This window comes from Oryzias melastigma, linkage group LG15, assembly GCF_002922805.2.
Source record: "Oryzias melastigma strain HK-1 linkage group LG15, ASM292280v2, whole genome shotgun sequence".
Classification (NCBI taxonomy): Eukaryota; Metazoa; Chordata; class Actinopteri; order Beloniformes; family Adrianichthyidae; genus Oryzias; species Oryzias melastigma.
The window spans coordinates 1,606,366-1,629,147 of record NC_050526.1 but is presented as its reverse complement, the minus strand read 5'-3'; the positions used below and the strand labels follow the sequence as shown (position 1 = coordinate 1,629,147).

Below are 22,782 nucleotides of genomic sequence, written 5' to 3'. Positions count from 1 at the left end.
GGGGGACTGCAAAAAACAAGATAAAAGCCTAAAAATTATTTTTGGAAAAGCTTCAAAACTAATATTTAATAATGTTTGTTCATTGAGGCCTATTTATTAAAACAAAACATCTTTAAACTTTGAACACAAGATTATATAGCATGTAGTTTCTGATTACATTTACATGTCTTTAGATCAACTGTAAAAAAACTGAGAGAAAAGAATGCTTAAAAATAGTGTTGAAAATACCAAACCTATCTGGAGTGCTCCTAAAACACTGATGTCCGAATTAAATCGTACATAAATCAGTTAAAATTAAACTTAAAATTATTTTTTGGTATTATTTTATTGAAACTAACCCCTGGAACATTTAACTAATTGTTATTTGTAAAACATGGCATTGCCGTGCCCCCTTTTGCTGGCGATTTACGATCCCTTTCGCTTGCCATACTATTGTCCCCTGACTGCACGCGTCCCTGTTATGGAGCAGTGGCTTTCTTCTGTGCGGGACAGCTGCTGCTATGGTGGATCCTAAGGGGGGGATTTTCTGAACCAGACATGGAGATGTCTACCGATACTTTTCCTCAGCTCTTAAAATTCAATTAACCTGTTATTTCACCATTCAGGTCCTCCATGATAAAGTTCAGAAAAGTTTTTCATGGGAGCGGAAGCTTCAAATTCTCACATTTTTGGAGAGCTGCCAAGCAGCTACTTTAGCACTTGTTAAAACAAAGACGATTTACATGAATTTGACGTGAACTGCATTCGATGTGAACGGACAATTGATTTCAATTATGCAATTGATTTTAATTACGCGCGGGGGGTGGAGGTTGGTGAAGTCTGCGGTACACAAGTGTGATGAACCGTGGCTTCTGATCCGTTACACCCCTAATGCACAGTCTCAGAATGGAAACACCATAAAACACTGTAGAACAAGATTTTGCAGGGTGGAGTGGGGCTTATAGGTAAGCAGCTAAATTGATCCCTGTGCTTTCCAAAGTTTCACAACTCCATCCCTCCCTGGAGCCTCTGTGCCATCATCCTCCAGTATTCTAACAGCAATGCAGACTTGTGTGTATGTATGCATAAATAGAACTGACATAAACCATAGATGTGCACAAACAATGCATGGCAAACTGTCAGAATAACAAGTATTTCAGCAAACACTTTACTAAAATAATATTGCAGCAGAGGATTATATACATTTGCACCAAAGTCACTCAGTAGTCACACAGTAAAGTTGTGCTTTGACTATGAACCCATTTAGCAAAACCAATGTCAGCAAACCTATCTGTTTGACAACAAAACTGAAATCATTGTATTTAAGAGGTAAAAATTTCACTTTTTATTCACATTTATATCATATTCAGAAAAGGAAATAAATGCTAAAAACATATCGGGTTTATGCTTTTTAGCCTATGCTAGCTTGAAATTTTACACGTCTGAAAGACACAGATAAATAGATAGATAAACTGGTCAGCATCCATGTAACCATGGTAACCGGGCATCCTGATCTCTGAGAGCTGATAGAGAAGGCTACGGCTCCAGAAATGGCCTGCGGTCTGTACAGTAACAGGAAAGATAAATCTCACTTCCTGAAAGCTTCAGCTGGATCTCCGGTTGACGAGGCGTCTCTTGTCTTCCCACAGTGACCTCGGAAAAGCACGACGACGTAAAGGGACAGTGAGAGGAGCACCGGCTAGCTGAAACGACACTTCCAAATGCTAGGATTGCAGAAACACTCTCCGCCCCACGGGGCCCTTCCGGTCTGTACTCCCGCTCTAGCTAGTCCTGTCCATCAATCTCCTCTCCGCCTCAAGCACACCCGAGTGCGAGTCTGCGGAGGGTGGACGTGAGCGTCAGCTCAACGATGGAGTCCCGAGGCTGTGATTTTGATGTAGCGTCCAAGCTAACTCCAAAAAGTGTTGTGAATGCACCATCATCCAGCTTTGGCTGGCTCCAAAACGGCCACACACTCAAAGCCATCACCGTTCCTGATAGCGCAAAAGTCACACCTCACCTCTACTGAATTAAATATTGTTGAAATGACCCGAACCTGCCCTTCCCGTAAGGCTAGCAGGCGGGCTAACTGGTACTGAGCTAACGTCAGCTACTAGTAAATCCGCTCAGTCTTTCACTTCTCTTACCTCATAGTTCAACTTCCATTGCCATTCACAGGATAATTGTACTCATTTAGGGTTCGTTTAACCAAATGATAATAGTATATAATCCTAAACGGCGGTGCTTTGTCTTAAAAATCCTTTTTTGAGACTCTTGGTGGATTGGGAATACCAGCCAACACAGCGACAGCTGGAAAATGGGGTAACGCCAGACTGATCTCGCGAGATTTGACAGACCATGAAGGTAAAACATCGCGGTAGCCGTGATAAACGGATTAAAAGCCTGTGTTGGATGCTGGCAGCAAGATAGCGTTGAAAAATCGGCTGTTTTGGCTCGGCATACTAAAAAGTGGCAACTCTTTCGGCACCCAAGCCGGATAGTTGCACATTAGCAGAAAGGAAAAGTAGCAGAAAGAAGACATTTCAGTCGATGAGCCCGTTTGTGTAAATCCAGGGTTCTTGCCTCTGGAAGAATGTTTTGTCCCATCCTGGGCAGCACAACGCTGGCTTCTTAACTCAGAGGAAGACCGTGGAATACAGCCATTGACTGAATAAAGCACTTGTCAAAGTCAAGGACCGGGGGCCGGATCCGGCCCTCCAGTAACTATATCCGGCCCATCAGTTCATTTTATTTTATTGTTATTAAAGGCCTGATGTTATCTTGCGCTTATTTTTAACTTGTATAATTTTGACAAATGTATTTATTTAATATATATTTCTATGGAGCGTAAAATATTGAAAATTAATTAAGGTTTAAGTTGATTTATTCTGGAATAATATTCCTACCTTTTTATTATTAATAATTATGTTGGAAAGTGACGTTTTTAAAAAGCTGTTTTGGCTAATTTTGGCTTTTTTTCATTTGTGTCTTTTACCCTGATTTGAAGTTTAGCTAATATTTATACGCTAGCTGTTTTAGCTAATTTAGACCTTTTTCAGATTTTAAGGATATTTTGAAGTTTAGCTATTTTTTGGGGCTAACTGAATTTTTTATTTATTTATTTTATTTTTTTAGGCTTTTAATTTCAGCTGCTAGCACTAGCATCTTCAGTGGCCAATTTCAGGTATCTCAGGTAATGCTATATATCTAGTTCATTAATTATGTTAAAAAGTTATGGTTTTAAAGTTTTAAAACTGCCGTTTTAGAGTGTTCAATAAATGTTTATCCTGTTCGACCTAAGGTGTTAGATTTTGCCCCCCTGTGCGAATTAATTTGACATTCCTGCTATATACTCCTTGTTTTAGTTTTATGGGCGGTTTTGGAGTTTAGGTAATATTTACGCTACATGCTTGCTGTTTTGGCTAATTTAGGCTTTATAAAGTTTTTTTAGGCTGTTTTGGAGTTTAGCTAATGTTTACACACTAGCTGTTTTGGCTAATTTTGGCTTTTTCCCCCCCTTTTTTAGGCTATTTTGGAGTTCAGCTAATTTGTCAGTTACAGGCTAGCTTTTTGGCTAACTTACTTATTTATTTATTTTTTTAAGTTTTTTAGGTTAATTTGGCATTTAGCTAATATTTTAGCTGGCTATCAGCTTCAGCGTTTTCAATTTTCAACGTCTGCGTTTTTAGCCATGAATTTCAGCATCTTCAACTATCAGCACGACCGTCTTCAGCGGCCAAATTCAGATTACAGCATTCACACTAGCATTATCGGAGGTAATCCAATTAATTCACTCCAGTGGAATGCTTTATGAAGCTTTATTTGCTCTAGGAGGACATCTAGAGGACAAAAATGTATATATAATTTGAGTTTGAAGTGGCAAATTCTGAAAAAAGCCTGTGAAATAAACATGTAAGCAAAATAAAGAAGTTCACAAAAGATGTACATTGCCACATACTTTGTTTGAGTGTGTTTATTTATGTATTGTCACAAACAAGCAATTAGATAAATTATTTTTTCTTAATCACAAAGGACAATTATGAGCCCACCCACAATTGCTGGAAAGGTCAAACAATTGGAAATAATTTTACAGCAATACTGAATAGAAAACGAGGGATTATATATTAATTAAGTCTATGGTTTTCCCCCTGGGCTGATCACTCCTCCTTAATGGGTTTCACCTGTGCCTTATTGTTTTTCCCTCCCTTTTCTATTTCATGGTTTCCTCCCCTCACTTTCCTACCTTTGTTTTGTCTCTCTATGCACCGGGGGCCCGTTTCAAGAAGCAGGTTTTGTTGGAACTCTGAGTTTGTGAACTCCAAATTCACCAAAACTCTGAGTTTTCGGCTTCAGAAAGAGAGATAACTCAAACCCGTGAAAGTGGTCTAAACCAAGCCCGTTTCAAGTGGGTTAAGCTGAACTCAGAATCAATCAATATGGTAACTGAGTCTGTGAACGTAACCTGGTCTGGAGCAGGTTTTCTTCAGGAAACTTAGAGTTCTCTGCGGTCTCCGCCCCTTTTTAAAGTGAAGGAAGATCAAATATGAGTTCCTCATTAACATGTAGAGAACATTCACGTTAGAGACGTCACATTTCCACCACGCAGAAACCAAAATGACATTCATTCATAGAAGATCATGTAGAGAAGAGGCTGATTAATCCAGAGGAAATGTTATTTACGTCGGTAGAGGATTTGGTAGAGGACACCACTGCAGCTGTGTCGCTTTTCTACAGAAAATGCGCTCCTATAGTTGCATATGCTTGAAGGAACTTATCAATTTCCGCCGCCGGAAGTACAAAACTCAGGTGTTTTCTCCCGTTGCCATGGTGAATCGTACTGTCTTTGCTCCATTGATTTGGGCTTTTTGTGGTCGCAACGCTCGCACCTGATTCTGGTTCTAACAACTTCAAGTTGATTGAATCAAACATTTTCAGCTGTTCTGAAACCGAAAACCCTGAGTTTGAGAATTTAGAGTCCAGTGACTCTAAGTTCAGGTTTGAACTCTAAATTTGTTGAACCTGCTTCTTGAAACGGGCCCCAGCTTTCTTGTCTCTCTTGCCAGGTTTTTTTTAAATCCTGCGTGTTATGTTTTTATTTTTGGCCTGGAGTGTTCTTTGGACTTTGCCTTAATTTCCCCTAGGGTGCCATCCCAAAGGGATTAATAAAGCAAAGTCTAAGTCTAGAGACTGAAATTACCACCCTCATCGATTTTCATTGGTCCTTCGTCTTAGCCCCGCCCCAATGCGCCATAATGGGGCCAAAAGTTTTGAAACTGAAATTTTCAGAGTCGAAAAAAAAAAGAGTTGTGGCCTTCATACATGGAAATCCTGCAGGGTTTTGGTTCTAAAAGTAATTCTGAAAGCTCATCGCATGACTGTTCAATGTAGAGACGGTGGAGCAAAGCAAATGGTCCTTCAGATGTTGTTCTTGGGTTTTTGAAAAAACAATGATGTCGTCTATATATCCAAAGCAGTTGTTTCAGGTCTCCTAATACTTGTTCCATCAATCGTTGAAAAGTGGCCCCGGCATTGCGCAAACCAAAAGGCATGACCCGGAATTGAAAAAGTCTTCGATGGGTGATCATGGCAGTTGTATACTTGCTGTCCTCTCCCATGGCAACTTGCCAATAACCACTTTGCAGGTCGAGTGAACTAAAATACTTGGCCCCCTGCAAGGATTCAAGAATTTCATGCTTTAGTGGCATTGGGTAGAAGTCATGGTGTGTCTTGGCATTTAGCGCCCTGTAGTCCACGCAAAAACCGGAGTGAACCGCACTTCTTTGGGACTAAGACCACTGGAGAAGCCCATGCCGATGATGAAGGTTCTATGATGCCATTGGATAACATGTTATCGAGATGTTCGTCGATAACAGCTTGTTTTTGAGGGGACACTCTGTAGGCTCTTTTCCGCACAGGAAGCTCATCTGTTGTCAGGATGTGATGTTTGATAACGTTGGTATTCCCTGTGTTGGTAGTCCAAACTTTAGACCACTTCTGCAGCAGTGACCAGACCACCTCAGGTTGAGCCTCCAAAAGCAGTGAAGCAGGTTGGTTGTTACTCGAGTCTTCAACAGCTAGTACGCGGACGGCTCCACACGGCTCCATGCCAGAGTCTCTCTGGTTTTCCGCAGGAATGCGTACTCTTTGCCCCCAGTCATTATATATTTTCCAATATGGGGTTTTAAAGTAAGCTGACTTGTACACAGAAAGTCCAGGCCGAGAAGCAGAGGCATACATAACTGATTTTTTCCAAGGATGTAAACGCAGACATGGTAATGGACATTGTTTAGGGTGAGCAGAAGGTTAGCTTTTCCCAGGGCTTTGTTTTCTTGTCCGTTAGCCTTGACAAACTTGAGATTATTATTTGACCCTAATGTCTCACCAGCCTTTTTAAATGTCATTCCACAGGGAGGAGCTCATCAGGGAGTATGTGCAGCCTGTATCCAGCACAGCATCTCCTTTGTGTCCACATATATCCACCGGCACCACCAGAAGAGTTGGGGTGCCTTGCACTGCGGCCACATCTGCACCCTGTCCACGACCCAGCCCTTGACCAGGCTTCCGAGTTGTTCTTTTTGATGACCGGTCTGTGGGGTTGGTCTGCTTGACACGGCTCCAATAGTCTTTAGTGTGACTCCAGTCTTTTTCTATGAGGGAACCCACGTCAACCAACTGTTCAACTGTGGAAACTATGCCCCGCAGACCGCTGGCTAGTCTGGGATTGCATGCGTCCAGAATGCGCCGCACAATCTCTGCTTCTGGCATATCAGGCCGCCATTTAAGACAGAGTGCCCGCTGATCATATGCAAAGTCTCTTAAGGCTTGAGTTGGAGTTTGAACACTTTGGCGAAGCTGCTCCTCTATTTCTGACGAATAATCTGAGGGCAGGAAAGCCTCCAGGAAAGCTATTTTAAACTCATCTCAGTTGTTAATTTTTCCACGGGCCGCGAGCCACCAGCTCCGAGCCGGACCCTTCAGGACAGTGTTTATTGTTCCTACAAACTCAGTATTACTCAAAGGGCGAATGGTTAAATCATTAAATGTAACATGTTTTTTATATTTTTTCTTTTCTTTTTTTTTACACATTGAATGCGGTCCCCATACTGGCCACCATCTGTAACGATCACTCCTCCTCTCTAGAGGGGGCGTCACAACACCCTTCTATAGGCATGGGTGCATTCAATGTTATAATTTGTTCTTTTGTTTATCCCTCAAAGAAATTAAATAAAAAAAACAGTGTTAATAATTCACACAGAAAGTCGATTAAACCATCAACAATGACTTCCTGATTTCGCAATGCAGAATGTCAGGTTTAAATTTAAATTTGACATGCATTCCAGATTCCGCCACTAGACGGTCAATTGGTTATGGCTGCGGACTCACATTCAGAAGGTCATGGGTTCGAATCCCGCTCAGGAATAGTCCACATTAAATATTTGTTTTTACTTTTAAATTTTATTTTTACCTCAAAACTGTTCAATGCAGGTGAAAGAAATATTTTTAACACAGACAAATGCCTTTAAACCACCAAGAATGACTTCCTGATTTCGCAATGCAGAATGTCAGGTTTAAATTTAAGTTTGACATGCATCCCAGATTCCGCCACTAGATGGTCAAGATGTTATGGCTGCCGACTCACATTCAGAAGGTCATGAGTTCGAATCCCGCTCAGGAATAGTCCACATTAAATATTTGTTTTTACTTTTAAATTTTATTTTTACCTCAAAACTGTTCAATGCAGGTGAAAGAAATATTTTTAACACAGACAAATGCCTTTAAACCATCAAGAATGACTTCCTGATTTCGCAATGCAGAATGTCATGTTTAAATTTAAGTTTGACATGCATTCCAGATTCCGCCACTAGATGGTCAAGTGGTTATGGCTGCGGACTCACATACAGAAGGTTATGGGTTCGAATCCCGCTCAGGAATCGTCCACATTAAAATATTTGTTTTTACTTTTAAATTTTATTTTTACCTCAAAACTGTTCAATGCAGGCGAAAGAGATATTTTTAACACAGACAAATGCCTTTAAGTAATCCCATGTTATTTATATTCATATGAGAAGGTGCTTCACAAATCCAATCAACCCAATAACAACAAGCCCCCAATATTCCACACGCACAAAATACAAATAAATATGTTCCCCTTAGTCCAAACCCCAAGTCCCACAGTTATGACAACGCGAGGAAAGAGAGAGAAAAAAAATAAAGTCTGTCCAGCTCACGTGACTGTGGGAAAGCCGCTTCATCCGCTTTATGAAACCCTTTCCACGAGGAAAATGATGATTGGGAAAAAAATGAAGAAGATAATCCAACTCAGGGAAAAAAACCTCTCAAAAAATGTTTTGACGGTACAATCCACAAAGAGACGGCAAACTTCCTCCACACCGTAATCATCCGCTCCGTGCTGCTGGCGGCTCTGCCGGCATCTGCTGAGCCACACACCTCCCTCCTGCGCACCTGTCTCCATTCAAGAAAATCAGGAGTCCTTTCACTCACTCGGCCACAGTCCCGCTCGTCCTGTCCTTTGTGGCTTACAAAATAAAAACAACTCATGACCTCTTAACGTGGATTAAACCCAGCTCAAAACAACTCGGTTAACACGAGAATCATGGTTACAACTGGCATTCAATGGCAACCATTACACCTGCATGATTCATTAAAAGACTTAATAAACTATTGTCTTTATTTTTAGTTAGCATATAGCTTAAACACTTGAAATTTAAAGTCAATTATGGTTAAGATGTGTGTTTTACATCCAGTCGCCGGACAAACCGATTAGTCGACTAATCGAAAAAAATAATCGGAGATTAGTCGACTATTGAAATAATCGTTTGTGGCAGCCCTAAGTAAGCACAACCCGACTCACGCGATAAGTCATTATAAGCACGACGATGAATGGGAACAAGTGTTTTTTTATTTGATTCACTAAAAAAGGAGCATTGCGGTGACGTCACAGCTCTGTCTGGAGAGCGTGTGCCCTGCAGAGTCTATTGACAGAATCAGGTGAGAAACCTGTTCAGCGGTTTAAAAAAAAATAACCATTCCAGCAAGTAAGCTGCTGGACCTTTTTCTGTTTAAAAACATGACGAGATCCATTTAAGTTTCTGTCCCTGCACTCGCACTTTTCCTCAAACGAGACTTCAGCAACTTCAGGCTCCAAGCTGCAGAAGTGTAGCTGGAGATGAAGCCGTGACGCTGTTTGATCTCTCCTGCCGCCCGCTGTGTTGCGCTCAGGACAGACAAAGAGGCGCATCTATTTCGAAAAAAGTCTTTCCATTACAGTTTTGCGAAAAATGTCTGTTTCGATACGCCCCAAATACCACTTCCTCTAAGCGCAAAACCTTTTTTTTTCGAAAAATGCGATTTTTTTTCGAAATTGTGGTGTTTCCATTAGGAGATTAATGGAAACACCGTTAACTACTGTTGTGGCAAGCTCATAACCGTGTCCAAGAGCGCAAGTATGCGGGGATGTGTGGATGGAATTATTTTTAAAACGATCATGTGTGGACGCAACACTTTTTATAAAACGGAGGTCAGCAGATATGCGTTTGTAGAAATACCCGCCTACGTGTGTACATGGTTTGGGGAGAAAAAAAGGAGAAGGAGAGATCAGTTCCTCTTAGCAGAAACACGGACTAATACTTTTAGTTTATGAATTTACCCCAGGAAACACAACAAGCAGACACACACACACGCTACTTCACTTTGTCAAGTTTATAAGCCAGTCATACTATTGAACTTCATCAATCAATCCTCCTCCTTTCTGAGCTTGGGTAATCAGCATTTACAAGCTCAGTTGATTAGATTCTTGCACAAAGGAAAAATCTGTTCATTTGTCAGCAGTGTGTTACCTGTAACACACAATCAACATTGAATGGAGACTGGCATGGTTTCTCAAGAATTGGAGAATTTTGATGGAAAAATAGATATATTAATCATTGTTGCAGACATGACTCACACAGACTAATGTGACACACATTTTTACTCTGAACAAAAAATTTTGTTACCAAATATTAAGTTAGTGGTAGATATGATAGAACAGGAATGAGTAATTCTGTAATACAATAAATTAAGTTACAACCAATGAGATCAGCAGCTCTGAGATGAAAACCTCAAGAAGTGGCAGTAAGGAGCAGCTGTTACGCCTTTCATTGTTCCTTTATTACATCACACTACAAAAATATACAGAAAGAATGTTTTAAATTCACATTTTTATGTTTAAACAATTAACAGCATCTGCGTCTGAAACAGGGTTACTGGTTTAAAAGCACCATGATGCCCCGTCCCCTGTGGCTGAAGAGGCGGGGGCCCAATAATGTATTCTCGTCACTCACACAGAAAAACCTGACATTCCACCCTTCAGAACACCAACGCCACTTAATTTACATTTCCATAATCTGTTTTGTGATAGACCAACCATAACTGCTTTTCAAAAAACTAAGAGTTTCTATTAGTTTCTCATTATATGATAGACCTATGAACTAATGTGTGGGGCAGAACATCACATGTACTGTATAATCATGCATATCTGATTGAAGAATGGTGTTTCTGTGTGAGCTCTGTGTGAAAACTCACACCCACGGTTTTATAAACCTGAAAATTGTTTTGCACATTTTCATTCATTTCATTTGTGTGTATGTAATGTTTGCTGAAATCTGCGCAAAGTTGTCGAAATAGGACCCCTGGTCACTCTGCTCAGGCTGGGGTTTAACATGTCTGCTGCTGTTCTCAAAATGTGCAGCAAGTTCATTTCTGCTTCTAACACAAAATGTTCTCCGTAGGGCTGCCACAAATGAATATTTTGATAGTCGACTAATCAACAATTATTTTTTCAGATTAATCGACTAATCGGATCATGTACAAAGTGGATGTAAAGCACAGATCTTAACCATCATTAGCTTTAAGTTAACTAAAAATAAAGACAATTAAAATAATAGTTTATTCAACTTTTAATGAATCATGCAACATCTGTCCTTCATTAGTTTCTGGTATTAAAACAAAATCAAGAGAGTTTGAGAGAGAAAGAAACAAGGAATACTTTCCATCACTCTCATTTTGACAGGTGCCCCACCCCTCAAGATGACGTAACATTTTAATATCAATTTTATATATAAGGGGTATATAGGGTCAAAGGTCACCAGTCAAAATGAGTTTGATGGAAAGTATATTCCTGATCTCTCTAATGAGGTCGGCATCTGTAATGAGGAACTATTTTTCACTAAAGATAAAGTTCTGGTCTCACTGACTCAAATAATGAAAGAAGTACCAGTACATTTTTTGGTGCTGAACGGTCACAAATTTGTTCAACTTTACTACACTCTGGCTCCTTATAAAATAAAGTAACGACTAATTGACTATTAAATTAGTCAATTAATCGACTTTTAATAGACGATTAGTCGACTAATTGTGGCAGCCCAGATCTTAATGTAAAACTATAGAAAAACTATGCACTCTTTTTCCTCCTGACCCGCCAACTTTTCTGCTGCTCCCTGCACAAAGTCCAATGGATTCCTTAAACCTGCATGCCGCCCTGCAGTGATCAGGTTCTGCTGTGGCTGCAGTCTGCAAGCAGATGGGGCAGATTCCAGGAGGCTTTCCTCTGAGCTGGACTTCCCCTCTCCGAGCCTCCTGTCTTTAACTGGATGGTCCTCCCTCCTCTTCTCCTCTGTGGGCTGATCCATCTTCTTCACCAACTCCCTGAAGTCCCTCTCATCTTCATCTGAGGAGCACAAGGTTTGAAGAGCTGCTTTCATCCTCCTGTCCCTTTGTCGGTCTGTAAAAATGTAGGTGTTTTTAGTATAGGTGAATATAAAACTCTTAATTTTCTTCTCTTTAGTCCCATCCCAGTCACGAAGGCCAAGTGGGCCTCATATTGTTTAAAAGTGAGCAGAAAATGTGGGCCCCAGTTAGGTTTGTCTGCAGTTTCCGTGGTCACCTGTGTTTGCCCACACTGACTTAAATAGGGACTCAGTGGGTTCGCTCGCTACGCTAGCCAGACCCTGGTGGACACCGTAGCATGCCAGCAAGCTCTGCTGAAGCGAGATAGCAAGCTCCGCTGTAGTATGGTATCGAGCTCCGCTTTAGCGAGCTAGCAAGCTCCTCTGTAGAAAGCTAGCGAGTTCCTCTGTAGCATGCTAGCAAACTCCTCTGTAGTATGCTAGTGAGCGCTGCTGTAGTGAGCTCCACTGTCCACCAGGGAGCAGGATAGCATAGGCCTACCCACTGAGTATCCACTAAGCCAATGTGGGCTAACACAGGTGGGGTCACCATGGAAACTGCGGACAAACCCAATAGGGGCCCACATTTTCTGCCCATTTTTAAACCATGTGGTGCCCACTTGGCCCTGCTGGCTGGGATCTCTTTGTTTGAAAGTGTGGGGAAGGTCACATTCTCTTTCAGGTGACTGCGGGGGTGGCTATAGGATTTCTTCTCTGCAACAGCTTAGAAGATGCTAAGTGACTATAAGGATTTTCAAATTTAATTTTATGAAAAATTACAATTCCAAGAAGGAAAGTATTAGGAAAACATATTTAATACAAGATTTAAGTTTACTGTCTTGTTAGAGTTCAAAAATCTGAACTTTAGCAGGTGAACCAGAGACTCAGCTTTGGCACATGGCGTTTTCAGTGACTCAGTCAGGGGTTAAAATACAAATCCAAAATGGCTGATTGATGCAAGGACTCTTATTTTGAACTGCCATCCATTTTCTTGACCTGCTAGGCTTGCAGGGTTGCCAGAACATGTTCCAGCTTCTGTTGGGCAAAAGCAGAATACACCCCGGCGAACATTTCAATGTGGGCTCCATAGGGTTTACGTTTGGGCTGAATTGGTGGACCCCAGGTGGGTTTTCCGTGGGTTCCATGGTGGCCTCACCTTTGTATGCCCGTACTGGCTTGGGGGGGCACTCAGTAGTCTGGCTCACTGGGCAGCGGAGCTCGCTACGCTGTCCGCCAGGTAGCTTGTGAGCATTGGGACCCAGACCACTGAGTCCCTATGCTATGCCAGTTCTCTATTCATTCTGACATTTGTACCCTTCAGGGGTTTTTTTCAATGGGGAGGGGGCGAATACCAGTTGAGACCACGCTTCAATCTGACCATTAAGTTGCTTCAGAGAAAATGCTCATCTGTACTTGAACTGCATGAAGTGAGTCAGGGAGGCCCATGCTCAACAATGAATAGAGCTATAATCAGGGAGAACAACCCCTCTCCTTTAGGAGTAAACATAAAAAATTAAATCAGTGGTGTGGGGGCTATATCTCCAGGTAACTGAACTGAACCTGAGCACAATCTTTACCTGGCCGCTGCTGCACCCTTGCAGGGAGCTCTGCAGAGAAGCAAGGTCTGTCCAACCTGGAGCCTGTGTTTGTTGGCTGCCCAGCTCTCAGGGTGATGTGCAAGGAGATGGCTGGAGTGTCACTGATTGCCTCATCCACTCTTTCTTCATTCCCGTTGCTGCCAGTTGAGTCTGGTGGGAGGGTGGCCCCACCTATGCAAATCTCACCACTGTTCATGTCTTTGTCTGTCTCACCAACATCCTCTCGGCTGAGGACCACAGCAGCATCTCCCTCAGATCTCTCAGAAAGGCAAAGTGATTTCTTGTGAAGCTGTTCCTGATGCAGAGGGCGCCCCCTAAAGGCAAGGTCGGGATAGGTTCTCTGCATCTCCATTATTGACTGATCTGCACCGAGACAGTAGCGCGGAAACTTCTGCTGAGGTTTTAAGGGCCAGCTGTTCAAGATCTTGGATGCCTGTCAAGATGAAGAAGAAATCTATTTAAACAAAATAGCTTAGAGATTATTGAATTTTAACCTCAAAAATGAGATACATGTAATCAGAAATTCCAGTCTGCGTAGATCAGAATCATTCATCCATCTTCTGCTGCTCTTATCCAGGACCGGGTCGTTCCTTGTGTTCATTAAAATCACTGAACCTGCATTCAAATTCTCCTTTCAGCTCATTCAAAACCTCCACAAATGCAGAGTGAGAAAGTGCTCCTTGAGTTTTGGGAAGTGACTGTGTTTTTCATCAGGTATCCATAGATCTCTTATTGTGGTTTGAAATGCTCTCACAGCTCACATTGTATCACTTGGAAGCTTGCATCTCCCTTTGACCTGCAGGTTCCAAGCTTTTAAGTGGCCGGTGATGTCTGTGAGAAGGGCCAGTTGGATGATCCAGGCTGAGTCTTTCAGCTCTGGTTGATCTTTTCCCTTGTTTTCCCGTAATGTGCAGATGTCAGCCAGAAGGCTCAGAAACCTCTCAGGCACTTTCCCACCAGACAGGTATCTCACTTTGCCGTGGATCACTGGAAGGTCGGGACTAGCTGATGCGCTTTTCTTAAAAAAAAAAGAAATCAGAAGAGCGCTCAAAATATCCTCACCTTTAGTCTGTCCAAGGATTGGTAATAAACACAGCATTTCCTCTCCAAAAGAATCTTGTCAGAGGAACCTGACCCAAACACACAGCTGAGCAGAATCAGTTACTCGGTGCTCTCATCCCCTGCCATGCTGTAACGAGGCTCGCGAGCAGCGCTTTGACTCGGAACAAAATGTGTGCAGATTTTTTCCTTTTGGCTAATTTTGAGGATCATATCAAGCTTCTTCTTCTTCTCTCAGACGTCACTGGAAATCCCGCTCTTGTGTAAACTTATGAAATATTATGTTCTACCTCTAGCTGCAAACATTTTGTGTTAATAATGTTCTTGTTTACGATGGCAGCGCAGCCTGCCACATTAATCTACAAGCAGTTTTACAGCTTATATTTGGTTTCACTTTAAATTTAGGTCAACTCCCAGAGCAGATGTTAAAATAAAGGTTTTTGTTAAATATATTCCAACATTTGATTTTTTTGTTTAAGAAAGTAAAGGGAAAATGAAAAAAAAAAGGAAAATGGAAATCAAATTTGGTGTTAAAAAATCTGAGATTTTTTTTTTTGGCCATTTTGCTCAGCCTTCCTTTAATCCAATTTTCTGAGATTTTCAAGAGATGTCATAATTATGTTTTTAAACACTGGTTTCTGTTTGGAAAATGTCAGACTTCCAACCATAGATTAGTGGTCATATATTTTATCCCTGGACAAGTGGGGTGTGACATCACACATAGGAAATACCTTACCTCCGTCTCTTGAGACAAATAGAATGACTGAGCAGCAGCTGTTTATTTCTCTATCCACCTTATTCCGGGGGCCTCTCATGTAAAATGGATTATGTGTGCAACTTCCGGAATAGCACGGCTCTATTTGTTTCCACTGAAAGTTGGCGGTTTTGTTAGCTTTAGCGGTGCATACAAACTTTAAAAGCGTGTTTTACTTATTCCCTCAAAGTTTTCAAAAATGTCTTTGCGCAGTTCAGGCGCATGTTTTGCAGCTCGTAGTTGTAGTAACAACCAAACTAAATTAAATCCGTATCCAACATTATGGTCGGGTTACTCCAGAACACCAGAGAAGAAGAGACGCCGGGTACTGCAGAGACCTGACAGCAGCGGTTAAGTTAGTTTCATATTCGACATTCGTCACACATTCAGCGATGAACGCCGATATTTCTCAAACGCCTTTGCTAAAAACAAACACCAAAAATGTTTTACTGACAGATGATAAAACAATCAATGTTTCACATGACTCGTTTTCATTATTCACGATCCACGTAACGAGCAGACCACCGCAAACGCCGCTGCAATGTGGGCGGAGCCGGAGCGCTTTGCCCGAGCTGCTGCTGAAAGAGATGTGAAATGTTGATTGTTTTATTATCTCTCAGGAAAAACATTTGTGGTGTTTTTTATTAAAGGCGATTGAGAAATATTGCCGTTCATTAGTGAATGTGTGACGAGTGTCGAATATGAAACTAGCTTAACCGCGCTGCTGACAGCAGTGTCACAAGAGAAGTTAAGATAATCCGTGTGTAATTGCTGCATTTCCTGGTATCAGCTATTCAAAAATTACCTGTTTAAACCGCAGCTGACTTTGTCAAAACATGAAACGGGCTAAAGCTCCACCGCGATGCATCCCGCAGCATGTAAACACAAGCACGTGAAGAGATAACGTTACAATTGATCGGCACTGTGTGCTAACTCTGGCAGAAATAGGCAGAAATAAAGAATTATGATGTGAACTTTTAGCACAAATAGGCATAAATAAAGAATTATGATGTGAACTTTTAGCACAAATAGGCATAAATAAAGAATTATGAGGTGAACTTTTAGCACAAATAGGCATAAATAAAGAATTATGAGGTGAACTTTTAGCACAAATAGGCATGAATAAAGAATTATGAGGTGAACTTTTAAGATTGTTCATAGCTTCACCACCTGCTGCAGCTGAATTGAGAAAGTAGCTAAAAACAGTAGCTAAAAATGCTACTAAATGTTATGTTTTTTAAGGTCATCCTCCAATCCCTCAATTTTAGCAGCACCGGAGTTGTTAGGTCGCCACTTTTAAGACATGACAGCTGATTTTTTCACATTTATATATAGTTATAGATCCAAATCAAAAGGAATTGTGCTGTCGGCTCTACAGTTGTAACGTAAATATATGCAAGTTCCGGCGTCTACCGGAAGTTTCACCCATAATTCACGCAAAGGCTCATGGGGCGTAGGAATAAGGTGGATAGAATTCTATGGGATTTTGGCTTCTTTTTGAAACACAAGAAGGGAGGGGTCGAGCTGTCCACCGATTCTACAGTCTATGGTCCCAGCAAGAAAAACACATGCAACAACTTTTTAAATGCAAGTTAATTTAAAGTCTCCTTATGACATTTTTTTTTTTATTAAAAAAACGTTCCTATTAGTGTTTTAATGATGATTATGAAGATTTTAACCAAAATACCACAACCTAAATGTCTTAAAAAGCCTTTTTTCATGTTGATCTGATGTCTCTGTTTCCAAAATATCCTCTGAGGGGGCGAGGCTTTTGGAGCTCAGCAGCCCACCACAATTACCTTCTCTAAATCCACTAAACAATTTTCAACCATATGTTTAAGTCCAGAGATCATCAAGATCTTAGAAAGAGTAAAAACAAACTGGGCAAGAGTTTCCAGACCAGAACCAAACCACATTCTTTCTCCTTAATCCAATCTTTCCTTTTCTGCTGCTACTACCACACTTATGAATGTGAAGTGAGGATTGATCCCCCCTCCTGTCACCAAGACCATCATCCTTTTTGTTAAGCAGTTTTCTCTTTGTACCTCGTTTTTATCACTGAGCTTCTCTTCCTTCTTCTGCTCTGATGTGTTCTTCTTTTCTTCTTCCAGAGGTTTTGTGGGCTGAACTCTTTGGAGAACATCTAACCAGTCCTGCAGTGGAGATCAGAACTGTCACATGGTGGAGGGCAGCTGATTGGTTTCCTGAAATGTTTTGACAAACACTAAAATAATAGGAATCAGACCTGTGGTCCCGGCTGATCTTTGACCAGGAGCTCTAACAGAAGACGACATTCCATCCTGGCCAGGAGCAGCTCAAAGCCCAGCACCAGGGCTGCATCTGAGCTGACCTCCATGTTCAGTCGGAATTCCCTGAACAAAAGAACAAAAGAAAAAATAAACCTAAGCACTCCTCCACAACAACGGTGTTTTGCATGTCCCTTTTTAATCATCCTGTACATTCCGAGGAGCAGAAAAGCACTAATTGGACACTTCGACCCACTTAAAGATGAGAGACATCAGATAAACTTCAACTGTGAAACACAGAATCTAAAATATAATTCAGGAAATCCCAGGGTCTGATGTTCTAAATTACAATATAAATTGCAAACTAGAAAAGTTGCATTAGCTGTGATAATGCTAGTGTGAATGCTTTTGTTGAAAATAATCGCTGAAGATCCTTTTTGCTAAAAATGGTAATGCAATTCACTTCAATTGCTGAAGGGATTTGCTGAAAATGCAAAAACTAATTGCAAATTTTTACATTTGCTAAAAGACTGGAGAAGTTTCAGCCAAGAACTTATAAAGAGTGCTCATGTTGACCTACATTTATGAAAATTTGTAGTATAACTGCTAAATCCCTAATACATGCCAAATTTGCAAAAATATTTAGTGTTGCTTAAATATGAGCTAAATTCCAAATTAGCCCAAAAAACCTTTGTAGGCTACATGCCAAATTAGCCTTAAAAAAGGAATTTCGTTGCATAGATACTAGTTAAACATAAAAGCCTAAAATTCCTCAGTAAACTAAATTAGACCAAAAGTTTGTTTGAGGTTTCACAGTTCTATTTATGGTAAATGAAAGCAAAACAATGTCATGTTTGGTGATGGTGCAGTATTTTCCTAGTGCTCATGTCACTATAAAAACAGTGGGCATGCCAAGTTTAATAATAAAATTAAAGGCGCTTTTCTAAAACTTTTCCCTAAAGCTTCTGCAACATCAGCCGTTTTAGTCCGCAACAATCATAAATATCTGCCGCGAAATCCTGGAGAGTCTGGTAATTTGATCTTTTACTGCGCTTCAATGTCAAAAATTTAGGTGAAAATACTGTATTTCTCCCTTATTGTCGGGGGTTAGGAAGACAAGAGGGAACAGATACAGTCAGGGGGTCATCCATCTCCTTAAACCTACGGTCTGCCATGAAGAACTGAGCTTTTAGACTTCAATTCTGGAACTAAAGGCGTCTGAAACCTGGGCGGTCTTCCTGTTTTTAGATCAAATCTCAAAACATCCATGTTTAGAACACCCTTCAAACCTTTTATTTACTTTGGATATATTCTTTTACTTACAAGTTTTTGGGGTGTTTTTAGTTTTTACTTTAGCATTTTCAAAGTTGTTTTTATAACTCATTTTATATGTCTAAGTCTTCACATTCATATTCTCATGGAGGTAAGTCCTTAGCTAAGTGTGCCCTGACTAATGATGCTCTCTGTAGTACAGTCCAGTTTGATGCTCACTCTTCATTGTGGGGCAGGTAGCCAAGAAAGGCCAGGATTGACTGCAGGGTAGACCTGCTGAAGACTCCCAGGAGACAGTAGACAAACGGGCCCGTGAAGGTCTGAAAGATAGAATCAGAATCATTAACCTTCCTGAAGACACTGAACTTTTTTGTTCTTCCAAGCATCACAAACAAAGGGTGTATCTAAGTTAAAAGCGGATGATAAGAAAACTCTGACGAGCAAGCATTCTAGCTGTGTGTAAACGCACCACTTAGGAATCTGTGAAATGTGAAAACAGTCTCAACCCAGATTTGTGCGGAACAAGTTATTAGTGCCTGATTTTTAAAGAGTTGCGTGTGTAATTAGATTCAAGCTGTTGTAATTTTAATTTTTACATGTGTCTTGTATTTTTTTAATTTTGTAACGTTTGTACTAATGCACACAATATATTATATATTATACGAGTTACAAATCATGAATTACGCACGCACAAACCCCAAATTACGCACAAATCAGGAATTACGCACACATAAATCGGGGTGATGCTAATTTCTCTCCATACTGCCGCCACTGGCACAGCACCAGAGTGCAGCAATTTCACATAAGAAATAAAAGTTTCATAAACCCAGAAGAACTCAAGGCCGAAGTAAATGTGGTTGTTTTGTTGAAATACCTTGCAAATTAAAAATAAATAAATGTGGTCCACTGTATCAAAAGCTTTTTGCTGGTTCAAAGAAATCACTCCGGGGAGAAGAAAGACAGAAAGACCTTAATGTGACGGATCTCCTTCCTCCACGGCTGCACCCGCAGGTTTACGCACACCGTCTCCAGGAGCTCCACACTTCGGATGACTGCCTCCAGGTGCTTCCTGCAGTTGGCGCTCTGGTGCCCCTGCCGTTCGGTCAGCGCCTCATAGAAGGGGAAGACGGTGAAACATCGTCTGAGGTCCGGTTCCCCCCGCAGATACTGGGCTGCTCTCTCCAGGAGGCGGACGTCTCCACACGGCCGGATCTCCGCGTACAGCTGCGGGTAACTCCTAACGTAATCCTCGTAGAGTTCCCGCCGGGACAGCGCGGCCCGTTCTGCTGGCCCGGATCCGTCCTTCATACTGGAGCTCGGCGGTGCTTCAGGCTGAATGAGGAAATGATCACTCCGGTAGAAGAGGAGGAAGTGAAAGTGTCGCAGGTCTAATCTGAAGAACCAGAAGTTCAGGCTGCAAATGTGAAAGCATCTGAATGTGCTGGCGTTTCCTCAAACCAACAGAAGCTTTCAGGCTTTCTCCGTTTTCAACTGCGTCTTTCTATCCGGGGATTATGTGTCACCATGTTGCAAACAGAATGTAAAGTTTTAAGAAGAACACCTTATAATTTTAATTTGAAAATATTAAACATTTGCCCTAAAAAACGTTTTTTTCTTGCTTTTTAAAAACATTTTAGGGCCGGGAATCAATTAAAAAAATGTAACTAATCAAAAACCTCTTGTGTTACAGTATTGGTCAACCGCTTATTATCTGTGAATAATCACAACATGAAATCACTCACAAAACTGTATATTTACAATGTTTATTTTTACTGTCAATTACAAAAATGAATCAGAATAATTACATTTTTGGATTGTGGTGAACCCTAGAGCACTATCGCCGGGTGATTTCATACTGCTCACAAAAATTAAAGGAGCACTTAACAGAAACACATTAGATACATCAGATCTCAATATGAAGTTGGATATCTATACAAATAATGACAGGGCAGTGTCTTAGGAACAAAAGGATGTCAAGTCTTTTAATGGAAATACAAGTTTTCAGCCTACAGAGGCTCAATTGTGTAGACACCATAAAATCAGAGTGAAATGAAGATGTGGCAGGCTAGTCCATTTCTTCTCATTTCTGCAACTCAAAATGCTTTTCAGTATCTTGTGCGGCCCCACACTCTGTCGTTCATTAGAAGGAAACTAGGACCTACTGCACCAGCGTAGGGTCTGACAATGGGTTCAAGGATTTCATCTGGATACCTTATGGCAGTCAGAGCACCATTTCCTAGGCAGTAGAGGTCTGTGCGTCCCTCCATGGATATGCCTCCCCAGACCATCACTGACCCACCACCAAACCTGTCATGTTGAACCACGTTGCAGGCAGCATAACGTTCTCCTTGTCTTCTCCAGACTCTTTCACGTCTATCACAGGTGCTCAGGGTGAACCTGCTCTCGTCTGTGAAAAGTACAGGGCGCCAGTGGTGGACTTGCTAATTCTGGTGTTCTTGAGCAAATGCCAGTGGAGCTCCACGGTGCTGGGCAGTGAGCACAGGGCCCACTACAGGACGTGGGGCCCTCAGGCCACCTTCATGAAGTCTGTTCCTGATTGTTTGGGTAGAGACATTCACACCAGTGGCCCTCTGGAGGTCATTCTGTAGGGCACGAGCAGGGCTCAGCCTGTTCCGCCTTGAACAAAGGAGCAGGTATGGGTCCTCCTGAGGGGTTGAGGACCTTCTACGGCCCTGTCCAGCTCTCCCAGAATAACCACCAGTCTCCTGAAATCTCCTCCATGTTCTGGAGATTGTGCTGGGAGACACATTAAACCTTCTTGCTGCAGCACGTGTGGATGTGCCATCCTGGAGAAGTTGGACAACCTGTTCAACTTCTGTAGGGTTAAGGAATCTCCTCATACTGCCAGTAGAGATAATTATCAAGCCAAAATCAGCACGAGTGGAAAACCAGCCAAAAAAGATCAAGAGGGAGAAACTTGAAATGACCTCCACATGTAACACCAGTCCTGTTTGGAGGGTTTTCTAATTGTTGCCACTGAAGTGCACCTGTTGTTAATTCCATGAACACCAATACAGCTGAAATTGATTAACGAGGCCTCAGCTGGTTAACCAATCAGAAAATTAATCTCTGATTATTTTGTTCAATTAGTCGACTAATCGGGTCGCGGGGCGACTGGATGTAAAACACTCATCTTAACCATCATTAACCTTAAGGTCCCACTCCAATGAAAATCCTGTTTTAAGTTTTTAACATGCATTTGTGGCATGTTTTTAATGAAAGAGAATAAATGTAGTAAGAAATCATTTTGCTTTTGCATTTCCAAGGATTTCTCTTTTTAAATTGCTGTCAATCCAACTGTCACAGAAAATCTCTTTGAATTGTTGAGCAGTTAATACGTCACCATTGCTCTGCTGCACATGCGTACAACCCCTTACCTGACCCAGCATGCGTGCCGAGCTCAGGTTCCGGAGAAGAGAAGATAACCTTCATGTATAGGATCGAGGAAAGTTCGTCCAGGCTGACATCCAACTCAAAACGAAACTGACATCTTTGACGAGCAGCGGTGAGGATTTCCGCTAGCGAAACACGGAGCCACCATGATCAGACAGGGGGGTCGGGGACACATCAGCACCGCTCAAAAAAAGCCACGCCCCCCCAGAGAATATTTTTCAGACTGAAGCTTCAGATCAACGTGAATGTGATGGCTGCAAAAGCAGACACACCATGAAGTCACCTGTTCCTGGAAGCTGCTGTGGGTGGAGCCTGGCCAGCAACAAGAGGGTCTCAGCTGGACTAAGTTGACTTAATTGGACTCAACCACTGAATAGAAAGAAAAGTATGAATTCACTTTGGAGTATCTTTTGTATTCAATTGTTTTAGGTTTATTTACCTCTTATTTTAAGATTTGTTAAATGGTATGTTACTTATTTAAGGTTAATTTTGGTTTTAAAAAAAAAAAAAACTGACTTAGTTTTTGTGATAGTTTCTTCAGTATACATATATACTAACTGATCAAACCAAAACCCTCTTTCGGGGGTTTTGGTTTGATCAGTTAGTATATATGTTTCCCTCTTGTGTTTGTCTGGAGGTCACTTATCTCTGTCATGGATCAACCTGCTGCTACCATCTCCAGTCACCAGAGGGAGCGCTCACCAGAGTTTTGAGTTCACCACCTGCCATCACCTGGA

The 22,782-nt window shown here is 41.4% G+C and overlaps 2 protein-coding genes across 5 annotated transcripts in view; both read right to left on the bottom strand.

Annotated features, from left to right (window-relative positions):
- The window catches only part of itsn1 (intersectin 1 (SH3 domain protein)), a 63,309-nt gene extending 60,974 nt beyond the window's left edge, over positions 1-2,335 (bottom strand). Inside the window, exon 1 of one of the 3 annotated variants that reach the window (XM_024261375.2) lies at positions 2,127-2,335. The gene's annotated coding sequence lies outside the window, so the exon portion shown is untranslated. Of the gene's footprint in view, positions 1-1,571; positions 1,652-2,126 lie in introns of those variants that run through there. The other 2 variants (XM_024261376.2, XM_036215678.1) reach the window with 2 other exon arrangements.
- Positions 2,336-11,278: 8,943 nt separating this feature from the next.
- Positions 11,279-20,236, bottom strand: LOC112138748. 2 transcript variants are annotated; one of them, XM_024261378.2, is made up of 6 exons: positions 19,601-20,236; positions 18,851-18,951; positions 17,359-17,485; positions 17,159-17,266; positions 13,280-13,733; positions 11,279-11,704 (listed from the first exon to the last, which is right to left on the bottom strand). In XM_024261378.2, exons 1-6 carry the CDS (start codon positions 19,937-19,939, stop codon positions 11,418-11,420), a joined length of 1,416 nt encoding a protein of 471 aa, XP_024117146.1. In that variant the 5' UTR covers positions 19,940-20,236; the 3' UTR covers positions 11,279-11,417. The 2 variants fall into 2 exon arrangements, with proteins under 2 accessions (XP_024117146.1, XP_024117145.1); XM_024261377.2 differs by having other exon boundaries at positions 11,279-11,758; positions 19,601-20,234.
- Positions 20,237-22,782: the final 2,546 nt, after the last annotated feature.

Coding starts and splice junctions, on each gene's coding strand:
- LOC112138748 (XM_024261377.2), bottom strand. CDS start 19,939: ATGAAGGACGGATCCGGGCCAGCAGAACGGGCCGCGCTGTCCCGGCGG. Junction 17,486..18,850: donor TACCTGCCCCACAATGAAGA/GTGAGCATCAAA, acceptor TCTTTTGTTCAG/GGAATTCCGACTGAACATGG. Junction 17,267..17,358: donor AAGATCAGCCGGGACCACAG/GTCTGATTCCTA, acceptor TCTCCACTGCAG/GACTGGTTAGATGTTCTCCA.